Source organism: Diorhabda carinulata, chromosome 8, assembly GCF_026250575.1.
Source record: "Diorhabda carinulata isolate Delta chromosome 8, icDioCari1.1, whole genome shotgun sequence".
Lineage (NCBI taxonomy): Eukaryota > Metazoa > Arthropoda > Insecta > Coleoptera > Chrysomelidae > Diorhabda > Diorhabda carinulata.
This window is the reverse complement of record NC_079467.1, coordinates 23,307,456-23,319,702: the sequence shown is the minus strand read 5'-3', so window position 1 is coordinate 23,319,702 and position 12,247 is coordinate 23,307,456. Positions and strand designations below refer to the sequence as shown.

Below are 12,247 nucleotides of genomic sequence, written 5' to 3'. Positions count from 1 at the left end.
AGTTGCATTTGTATCAGTGTGATACTATCAAATATATACAGACTGTGAAAAAATATGCTAAGCAACCGTAAGTAACTTACTTAATCGGACTTTACTGAATTATATTTTCGATCCGACTTAATGTTGACTCTATTTTCGACTATTACTTTGATCTACGTAATTCAGTACTTAGTTTTTTGATATTGATTAAGTTTATAATTTTTGCAATTTAAAATTAAAGTGAACAGAGCAAACAAACTAAGATTTGACGATAGTCTATTTATTAACCTCCAAAAAAATCTTTGTTTTTCATATATTCAAATCTCAGTTTTTCTTATTTCTATCTATACTAAAGATGTTTTCAATAAGTTATTAAACAACGTGCAACTGTTAAGCATTATGCCCTTCCTCTCGCTTCTGTAAACAAAATCAGTATATCTGTATCCTACGTTTGAACTAAAATTATTCTTCTCTTTGACAAAAACTGCTAAAATAAAATAACGAATTGTTGTGAAAAATCGCGTAAAATATCTAAATATGTCACTGAAACTTATAATTATTGAAAGATATGTTTGGAAATGAATATTTAAGCAATTTTAAATTGTCCAGAAAAGCGTTCTAGTTAATTCTGGCTCTTATACGTCGAAAGCGAAAAAATTGGTTATCTGATTCGATCTAATCTAAACTATAGGAATTAATCAAGAATCTGTGAGGTGAATTTCTATGATAATTTTAACATAAAAAAGTGTGCGCTCATTCCAGAGGAAGAAATAGGATTAGAATACGTCGAAGTAAACTGTACCAAGAAAAGTGCCAATCATGTTTCTATGCAGATTATGTGTATTCGTAAAATATAACTACAATGCTCTAAAATGATTGCAAGAGGATATATGAAACAGAGTTCTCAGTAATTTGTTGGATGAATATTGAAATGAAGTGAAGTGTGAGATATAAAATGTTTATAGTGTTGTAATTAGTGTAATAAGTTGTAAGTGTAAATATAACTTGTACAATTCGTTCCAAGTCGAGTTCTTTATCGATATTTTCATCCAGGTATTTATTTTTCACAAATTGCAACCGAAAATTCGATGTAATTCCATTTCTATTTCAAAAAGTTTGAAGTAAAAGTATGAAGGTGCGTTTTTACATTTCAGGAAATGGAATCAACGTAGCGGCTATGTTTCTGCTGATATTTACAATATTTGGAATATCACAAAATCACGTACATTCCGTTACCGATTTTCAGCACCTCAACTTTCGTTTTCTGGACAAAAATTCATCATTACAATGTATAAACTGCACAATTCTTACTTTAAAACCAAAAACATTAAATTTTACGATTAGAAATGTTTTAAAAATTGATCTTAATAATAATAAAATTAGTAAAATAGAGAAAGGAGCGTTTGAAATGTTTACAGATTTGACTTACGTAGACTTGAGTAAAAATAAAATTAGTAACATATCTAGTGATACATTTCATAGTTTAAGTAAATTGAAACATTTAAATTTGGGGTATAATGACATAATTTCTTTCGAAAACGTTTTTTCTAATACGAGTCATTTACAAATATTGAATATGGAGCATAATAAACTTGAAAAATTAAACGGGAATGAATTTAGAAATCTGCCGTTTCTCAAAATTATAAATTTATCTAATAATCGTATAAAATTATTAAAATTGTATTTTAACACGTTTAATAACGTGCGCGTTATTTTACTACATCACAACGAAATCGAGGTTATAAATAAAGAAAGTTTTCAAGAAATTCGGTATGTGAACACCTTAGATTTGAGTTATAACAAAATTAAAAAGATCGCGTCACGATCATTACTATCATTTAACAATTTGGAAAATTTGAATATTTCATTTAATAAGCTGCGTAGCTTAAGCTCCGATCAAATTAGAAGCTCTATTAATTTATATTCACTGAATGCTTCTTACAACGAGATAGAAATACTCAATATTACCGATTTCTTTTCCTCACTTTCCGTAAAATATTTTGATATTTCGAATAATTATATATGTACTTTGTTATCATCTATTTTCAATCAATTCTCATACGTCTATATACAAAACAATTACTTAAGTTGTGAAAAAGAAACAGAAATCAAAAAGGATTTACATATAAAAGATGACAATTTTTTCGGTAGCACCAGCTGTAAACAATATAATAAAAATAGAACATTCATCGATAAAGAAACTAAATGTAAGTTGAATGGAAATGAAGGTAACGAAGTAATTGTAACCGTGATCACCGTTATAATTAGCGCACCTCTAATAATCATTTTATTGTATTGTGGTTTCGTTAAAAAACGAACTTTATGTCGTAATACTTATTTCGAAGACCCAGGCGTCTATGGTGATCAATGGAAGTCCCCTACCAATGCCGATAGAGCCTTAGACATCATCGATTCTGTTGTACACGCACTTACTTCGTCGTCCGATGCAGATAATGATAATTACAGTGGAGAGAATCAATGACAATTTAATTTTGGTAAGTGGGAAGTAAATACTTTATTCTAACCCAAAATCTACTCGCGGTGCAATTGTAATTGTTGGTGTAGTGGTAGTGTAAACAGTGTGTTCACTATGAATGTCACCAACGATTCCAAAAATTCCAAATCACCTGATTATGACTTTGAATGTTTTTTGGTTGCTTCAAGAGAATGTGATTTCAAATATAATCATGTCTCGTTAAACTTCGACAAGAATATTTACGAACTATTAAGACATACCGAGATTAAAATGGATAGTTAAATATGGCTTGGTTGATGATTCTAAAAATTGTGTTTTAATACTCCTTGGTCAAGAGGAATAGGAGTAATTATTCTTTATGGTGGCAGTATGTTTTTCCTCTAAATGGAACGGTTTTATTTTCTAGAAGACAAAACCGCGACAATATTAGAAACATGGTTCATAGATCGGCCGGATCATCCCTTACACTAGATTCCGACAAAATGTAGTTTTAAAAAAAAGAGTTGATATCAACGTTCACGTAAATTAAGCACATAGATATCACCACAAAAAAGGATTTCCTTCAGATTATCAAAAATTGTCATTTAAAAATCAAGTATGCTATTGATAGCATTTACAAAATTCGAAAACATTTTCTATTAAGACTGATCTCGTATTATTATGTGTTTAATTCTGTCGAAATGATTTGGAAAACAATAAAGGAAAAATCTTGACGAAACCAGGTCCGAATAGTATTGCCATTCAGTTTAAAACATCGGTATGTTTTTGTACTACTTAATCATAGGGAAGAAATTGTACATATAAAACTAATGCGTGCGTTTTATTTTAATATTAGTTGTATTCTATCGCAACTTAGTTATTTTAACTTTTAGACGCCATTGAAGACGACAAATTCCTTTTTCATAAGTTTCTTTCAGAATTTTTGGCTACTTCATGTTTGAATATACCTACTATTATCATTATTACTAATATAAATCTACAAGATATTGTAAACAAAAAACTGACCCAAAATTTCCTTGAAACACCCCTTCCCTTTCCCCAAGGTACAAATTTTAATAATAAAATTGTCATATGAGTGTGGTTTTCATATAAACAAACTTAACATCAGCCCCTGGTATACACGGAACTACAATTACATCATCATAACATTACTGAACAACAAAAAAATCATAATGCGGAGGCAAACCAAATACAATTAACCAGTTTCTTATTTGTATCCAAACATCAAGATCAAATTAACTGACGTAATGATCAACTACTATACGCTTGAATCCGAATAATTTCAAGTAGAAATTCATTCTGTGCACATGCGTTATTGGTGTTACACTCGAGGCGCCAATTCAATCGAATCATCTTCATCCTAAATAAGAGTTTCGGAATGTGCTGGTTTGAAATATTGTTTCCGGTATAGTTTACGAATTTGCTTTATTTGTGAGTAATATGTGAATAAATTATTTATCATTAGTGAAATCAAACACGTGTTTCACGTATGACATAAACATTAAAGTAAGGTTAGTTCATTATTATCATTCAGATTTATCGTTTTTGTTAACAATGTTAAGAAGAGTTTTAATCAAAATTGCAGAAACGTGTTGTGTGAAATAAATCTTCAACAATCACATCAATATTCGCAAATGTTTGTATATATGATGAGGATGTATACAGGGTGTCTGTAATTCGTTGTATTTCAAATACTTTTGTATTTACTTGTATCAATTATTTATATTAAATTCACTCCTCTCCGATACAGGATATACAGTTTATACTAATACAAGTTTTTTTTCATAGTCGAGTCAACCACAGAAGATTTATTATTATAACACATAAGTTTTATGGTTGCTGTTTTTATTATATGAATAATTGTTTATTGTTTATTGTTATTATAAATAATTATAACTTTTTGTAAATCGTAATAATCTGCGATGCAAAAATTCCAGCAACGAGAGTTGTAAATATACGCAGAGTAAGTACAATTTGGCAAATACAGAGACACGAAGTTAAAATGAGAAAGAGGGTAATATACCCACGCAGTGCTTTTCACTATCTAACAGACACAATAGAACTGCTTGAGGGACCGTACTAATCCCTACTACCATTATCTAGTAACGCGCATTGACAAGCGTGTATATTTCACATTCATTCTTGTTACAAAGATGGGTATTCAACCCTTTTCTAGTCTGTTTTGGATTACGCTCTAGAAATTTATAAAAAATGAAATTTCGAGGCCACACCAAACAGACAAAAACTAAATTTTGACACAAAGTACGACGAAATTGTGACGAAATTCTACTTTAACAAGAAATTTAAGACAAAAGTTGTGACCTTCCACTAGAAAACAATTGTTGGAAAAATGAAACACAAAGGTTTATGAATGGACATGATTTTGTGAAAGAATTGCGTGAAAATTTAGGAGAAAAAATAGAAAAAAACTGTAAACACAACAAGAATAAAGATGCGACAAATTTTTGTCGCAACTCTTTATGCAACGTTGCAAAAAAAAACAAATAGTTTTGAATGAAACCAAGGTTCAAATGCGGCAAATCTAGTCCATGAATGAATTATTAGTTCAATTGCCCGAAAGATTTTGCGGTTTATATCGAAAAAATTTGGTCCCCGATTTCTTAATTTTCTCATTTTCTACTTCTTTCTTCCCTATACTGGCTATAATGCTAATTTATTGGTTCACACTGTCCCCATAAAACCATGATTCTTTGATCTTCACTTACTTGAGACGGAACTTCGAAAGTCTCCATAAGTAATATGTAAGTCAAGTTTTATGAGATTCGTTTAAGCTTTAAAATGTTTCCGAAGATTTCGAGAATTTCTGTAATGATATTAGCATAATAATGGATGATCCCTATATTCTATTAATTAGCAGATTCATGAATATTAGCACATATGTAAATGTGTGCGACTTTCCACTTTAACGACTCGAGACAGGAATTGGAAAAGTTTCTGACTTTGGCGACTGAACAAAAATAAGAAGAAAATGTCTCTGAAATATATATCGAATTCGTCGCCACTTAGTCGCGAAACATTTTTGTATTATTGTTGTTTTATTAACTTTTTTCGAACCAGGTATGAAATAATGGATTCAAAAATATCATTTACTTAAATAAATTGGTATCATTCAAAATATCAATTAATCTATTATTAAACTTTATTTGAATGAATTGACTAGTGTCTTTGAACTACGATGTTTTAATATTATTTGCACCCGATGAACAATTAAGAAAGTTCACTGTCACTAGAGGATATTGATATAAAACAAACAGCATTTTTTTATTAATATGCTTGTTTTTTCAAATGTGTGTATTTTAGGCACGAGTTGAGGTTATTTGGGTGTCTAATAAACGGCGATAAAAAAATTTCTACGTTAAAGATTTCACCAACTTACAATACACCTTATTCCTTACCTACCAATTACAAGTAAAATCGAATTAGAAAATGTCTTTTCTTGAAATTTTAAAAACTCGTATATCACTCTTTGGAAAACTAACTTTTACACCAAAAAATACTATTGCTACGGTTCTTAATATATCCTATACGAACAGTGTATATAAGTTCCGACTATGGAAGATAGAAAGGCAACGGTTTCTCTATCCTCCGAGGTTCCAGCTCGGTGCTGCGCATTCTCAAACATGCGCAGTGTATATAAAGTGTCTCAAACGAGAGAGAAAATAAATATTATCGGCACCTTAACGTAGGGAAGTTTTTTCCAATACCATATAAAAGTATTATATACATGTAGAAAGTGACCTATTGAATAGCCACCGAGGTCACTAGATCTCAATCTTTAACGCTTTTATACAACGTGTTGAAATGTTCAATAACAGACTTCATAAAATGTTTATACTTTGATTCATATACAATTGCTGCATTCGTAATCATACCATATGACTACACCAGTGCCATTCTGGAAGATTATTGTATGTATAAATAAAAAAACAACAAACCAGTTGAGGAAAAATAATGACCAATCCGAGAATTTCACGACAAAGAAAGATTGAGATTAAGAGTACTGAATTCGACACTATTTATGTTGATAATAGATGATCTATTGAAACAGATACTACAAGCATAATTCATCAACATGGAAGCAGGCATTAAAACGAAAAAAAGGAGATCCTGAAATCCAAATATATGAAAAATAATCGGAAAGTTTCAAATATTGAAGCGTAGAAATGTAGAAGTAGAGGTGAATGAATGAATCAGAGAGGCAATTGAACTTTATTATGCGTTAAACAAAAATTTCCTGGAAAGAAAGAAAAAACACGAAACTCAACGTATATAAATAAATATTTATTTGACCTTGTCTGAAAGCTGAGTACTTAGAAAAAAAATTCAAGCAGCAGAAATGAAGTACTTACGCAGATTCATAAGTACAACCAAAAAGGAGAGAATAACCAACGAAATAATAAGAGAAAACTTGAATATAAAACCTGGAATCAAAACAATTAAAAAACAGCAGCTTGGATGATTTATAGAACGATAGACCAGCAAAAAAGGATTTAACAAGCTAGAAAAATAGAAAAATGGAAACAAGGACGTCCAAAGAAGTCTTGTGCAAAAACAATTTCCAAAATTTTTAAAGAAAAAACAATAACATGGACAGAGGCTATGAAAAAATTTAGAAAAAGAAATTTAATGATAGTAGTATTCAGAAACTCACTCCTATCAGCTCTATTTCCTCTAGTTCTGGCATCTCATAATCTACAGATCATCCCTCGTATGTTTTTGCGAACTAATGTATAATTTTTTTTGTATGTCTATTATCAATCATAGTTGCGACAATCATATTCTTTTACTATTCATTATTATCCTTTTTTTTTTTTAGGATTTGAAAATATTCTCAACAAATCTACCTTCGTTATTGGCATAGTATGTCACCTTGGGTATTAGTACCGGTTTTTTTTGTATTAGGTGTCTGCCTCATTGTTATAATATATGCAATATGCATGGGTTGCTCAGGATACAAACCATTCCAATCTAAAGAGAATCAAACCCACCAACAAGACACTAAACCTTCCAGTAATGAACGTCCTTCATATTATCATGAAGATAATGAATATAATCACCATTTCGAACGTCATAGCAGTAATAGTGATGATGCAGAATCAGTACGTCTTAACGACGATGTTAGTAAGAAACACGACGATACCGAGCATACTGTTTCCACAGATGTAGCTGTAAATATCGCAAGCGGCTTTACAGAACTTACATCGTTTGCAGGTGGAAACACCGGTGGGGATAGTCATGTCAGTTTTTCGCATCATTCTACCGAAGTTGGTAATGAATCGTCGCATATTTCGACTCCAGGAGATACCTTTGGAGGTTCTACATATGATTCTGGTGGTGGTGGTACCAGCAACGACGCTGGGGGAAGTAGCTATATCGAGTAAACTAAATTTACAGTTTATTATCAATTTTGAGTTAGGATTATTTATTACATATGTAAAATGCATAATCAAATATTATAACTCACTCAGTATAAAAATCTATCTATAATATGGAATATGATTTGATGTATTTCATATTACTTGGAGACTTACGTATCATATATACGATAAAAATTAACTCAACCTAACCCAACTTAACCTAACTTTTCTCTGCTAGTAATGCACGCATCAAAATTATTCAAATACTCATAACAAGAAGCATTTCTAGAAGACTTCTTTCGGAATGGTACCTATTTGCTTTGTTGTAGGTGACTAAATGGCAGAAATGATTCTCTTTTGGCACATTTTTAATTTGTGGTTAGAGGCTGCTAAACCGTCCTCCCCAAATAAAATAGTGAAAAAGTCGCCTTATCCGCGGCTAATCCAGATAATAAATGGAAACCAAGGAATCTGACAGTTCACCTTAGAGTCATTAACGTATAAATAGTAACAAACCAAGAGGCAAAACAATTAGCATAAAGGACACAGACATCCTATTTGAAATGGAAATCAATGACCGTCAATCATGGGCCAAAAAAGATCTTCTGCAAGCTTGAAATGCATCTTTATGGTATACAGATGGTTCGCAGCTGGCGCAAGAAGCTAGGTAGAGGTACTAGCAATACGTAGATACTCAGGAGTGTTTAGATAGAAATCTCTTCAGAAAGCACATTCTCTCCGATGTCCAAGCGGTCTTGAAAGTCCTGAAATAAACAAAGTAACCCTAATATGGCTCTGGTTGCCAAAAAGGAGCAACGACTCCAAATGACTCTTACCGGAGGAACATTCCTTGCCTCAGACAATCCAAAATAGTCATAACCATATCAGATAAGAAGACTGAAAAGACTGCAAATGTCCTGTACATTGCATCTATTGCCTTGAGAAGAGATATATAAGATTCCCAGAAAATAGCCTCTTTTGGAAGGAGCCTGTGTATTTTGTAAGCAGAGCAATGAGATACAGAATCCCGTATAAAATATCTTTTAGGTATAGGTGCATAGTGGCTGAAAAGCTCAATCTACAATCTACAACGCGAATTTGAATAGTCAAGATTTTTGGTGGGCTAAAGCCGTTGGTCCATTCTTAGGTCCCTTTCCTACGCTCTAAACGTTCACTCATTTTTTGTACATTAAAAACTGTTTTTGAGGTCGATGGACGTCCTAACAGGTCTTTGCCATTGATTCATTTTTAGACAAAAATTGTAGTTATAAACAGGTTTTAAAGTTACAAGCCGGAACAGGCTCAAACTATACTAAACTGCTATAAAATTTTTGTCACTGTATTTCTTCGTCACACCTCGTATGTTAAAGTTATATCGTAAACTGTAACTGGTCGGAATATAAGTTTCAGCCAATATTTGAAAAGAATTGATGTTTAGATATCAGCGGCTAACGAGCTAGAAACGTTCTGTATATAACTCGTTATTCTATTTGCTTTTCCTGATAAAAATTTCCTATCTCTTGTATACGTTTAATGTATATGTTTACTTTTCAAATATTCTCTTTTCTTCCTTGAAATAGAACATAAATACATATTTAATGGATTTTATACACAGTGGGTAACAGAAAACAGTCTAGATGATTTACAATATTTTATTGTTAAGGGTACAAATCTTTGCAATACAAATATCTGTAATTTGTAGTACTTTTACATCAAATACTTATAGTAACTGATAGTGAATATATGTAGGCAGAGTTTACTAATAAATCAAAGCTAAAATATTTCAAACTATATATTTTAATTCATAAATGAAAATGTTTGAATAGAAATCCTGTAAAATGTGCCTTTTAGAACACGTTCAATCTAGTTAGGACTGGTTTATGTATAGAACAAATCCGAACCAATTAAATAATTTGTGTTTGTATATTTTTAACTACTTTGTTATATTAAATTCAAACCATGAACATTTTGTTTTTTATTTATTGCGGATACTTAATTTCCTTGGAAGCTTTCAAATCAACTTATATTAGTACTTTATATTTATAAAAGGTACATTTATAATAAATAATAAATAAATCGTGCATAATAAATTTCGATCTACCCTCGTATACCCGAATTCTCAAATATCAGATATTTAAAATTCATTTACGAAACTCGTAACATAACCAAACAAACCAAGAGGTCAGTTCTGTTTTCAACAAGTAATACGACAGACGATTTGTTCCCGCATGTCTATAAATATAAGAATTACAATAGGCTTTTACTGAAAAAATGTGATATACATATTTTGTAAGTACATGAATATACTATAAATATATTTGCATGTTTAATATAAAATTGTTAGAAAAAGAAAAAATTTTGTGTCTTGTTGCCAATTGTTTAAATAACAATATTGTAGATCTTACTTATTTTACGATTTTAAACTGAAATTGTAAATAAATATTTGAACTTTCTATTGTTAATTTTTTTGAATATAGAATTAGAATTATCAGTTTTACATAAATAACAATTTACGGTCATAAATTCTAAAAAAATTACTAATCTTTGAAAAACTTTTGGCAACGCTGTTAAAAAGCCATCTTGTAATCTCGCTCAATGTCATTATTCTGAAAAGGAATTTTATTTGGAACAACACACCCAGTTTACTGAACGCTACAGTAAACTCTACACATTTGCTGCAAGCTTTTTTATAAATCGCTAGATGGCGTTGAAAGAGCAATTATTGTTTTCCACATGTATGTGATACATGTTAACCGACACAAATAATATAATATAAATATTTATAATGCTTTCATTAGATTTGTTGACATATGTTAGTTTCTGTGGTTTTAAAAATAACAGATTCAAAAAAAGAGGCGGCATCTGGCGTTGCAATCAATAGTTACATTGCTCCAAGTGTATAGTGTGTATTAAATAATATAATATTTTGTTATTACCTAACCTTTACGTGGTCAAAGTTCAAATTATGTTCAAATATCAGTTTTATTTATCATAATCGGTCTCACTATTTAAAATCCATTAACAACAACTTCTATTTATTTTGACGAGATTACATTAAACATTTTTTATCAAAATATGTAAAACAATTGAAAAACTTTATTATTCTATTCTATTTAAGATCAATTAAGAAGCTGAAATGGATGAAGTCACGTCGATATTTATTATTCTCTTCATCCTAATGGTTATTATTATAATAATAATTGAGGTATGTAAAGCCAATAGACAATCTACATACCAACACACTTACAGCATCCCCGTGCGTCAACAACCCGCAAAATTTGTACCACAATATAGAGTTTACACACCTTTCAACACCATGTATGCAAGAAACCAAAACACAACTGTCCATCATGTTCATCATGTCGTGGATGATTCTGATCAAATGTCTGCCATCGACTATACATTGTCTGTTCCAGATGATACCGATGATACCGTTGCATGTGATACTGGTACTGGTACTGGTATAGCTGGTACTGTGGCAGACATGTTTATGTCTTCACACAACAACGAAAGTTCCGCATTTGATTATAGTACAAATGATGACGGTGGTACTTACGATTACAATGGAGGAGACAGTAATGAAGATTATTCTTCTGGTATTGCAAGTGGCGTTGTTGCGAGTCTTCCTAGCGCCGTTGAGAATATGTTTTCTTCTACCAATAATGAGGAATCTTATGCATATGACAGCGGGAACAATACTTATGATGGTGGAAATAATGAGACGACGTATGATGAATGTATTGAGGATACGACGACATATGATGACGGTGATGGAGAAGTTATTGAAGATTAAGTTGTTAATGTTCTATTACGTTGAATATGTTGCCAAAAAATTATACGTGCATGTGGCGAAATATATTTAAAGATAAAATTTTGTAGTTTTTTATATAGTATGAATACAATTATATAAATATATGAAATTTCTGAAAAAGATGTTTTATTTTTTTTCTATAAAAACCTATCGGCAACGTGGCTATATCTCTGGTAATTATTCAAAATCGTTTTATAAAAAAAAACTTTTTGGTAATAACGTATCTTTTGATTATGTTCAAGGTTTTGGTAAATTGACAGATGGTATTATCAAATTCATTAGAAATAGTGATAAGACAAAATTAACATACAAACAACAGGTTCCATCTTTTACCATAAAGCATTGCATATGCCGATGACGTAATGTCACTAACAAGATCGAAGAGACAAATGGAAAAGATTCTTAGTAAATTTGCGGTTGACGCAAAAAAAATTTGTCTTTCGAATGACTGGAAAAAAATACATGAACAATAACATCTACAAATCTGGAAGAAAATCAGATGGATAAAAGAATGGCAGTAACAATGAAAAACTTTTGAAGAGGAGAATATGAAACCAGTGTACGAGCAGAAGTTCTATATGCATCAGAAACATGGTGAATAAC

At 30.9% G+C, this 12,247-nt stretch overlaps 1 protein-coding gene across 5 annotated transcripts; it reads left to right on the top strand.

Annotated features, from left to right (window-relative positions):
- LOC130897033 (uncharacterized) lies at nucleotides 1–11,764 on the top strand. Of its 5 annotated transcripts, none has more exons than XM_057805522.1 (3): nucleotides 1–67; nucleotides 7,293–10,122; nucleotides 10,952–11,764. In XM_057805522.1, the coding sequence occupies exon 3, from the start codon at nucleotides 10,970–10,972 to the stop codon at nucleotides 11,624–11,626; it is 657 nt and encodes a 218-aa protein (XP_057661505.1). In that variant the 5' UTR covers nucleotides 1–67; nucleotides 7,293–10,122; nucleotides 10,952–10,969; the 3' UTR covers nucleotides 11,627–11,764. The 5 variants fall into 5 exon arrangements, 4 of the variants coding, with proteins under 4 accessions (XP_057661505.1, XP_057661506.1, XP_057661503.1 ...); XM_057805523.1 differs by lacking the exon at nucleotides 10,952–11,764 and adding an exon at nucleotides 2,325–2,474 and having other exon boundaries at nucleotides 7–67; nucleotides 7,293–9,797; XR_009059649.1 differs by lacking the exon at nucleotides 1–67 and adding an exon at nucleotides 1,586–2,474.
- The last annotated feature ends 483 nt before the right edge of the window (nucleotides 11,765–12,247 follow it).

Bases quoted from the DNA above. Each gene is read 5' to 3' on its own strand.
- LOC130897033 (XM_057805522.1), top strand. From the start codon at position 10,970: ATGGATGAAGTCACGTCGATATTTATTATTCTCTTCATCCTAATGGTT.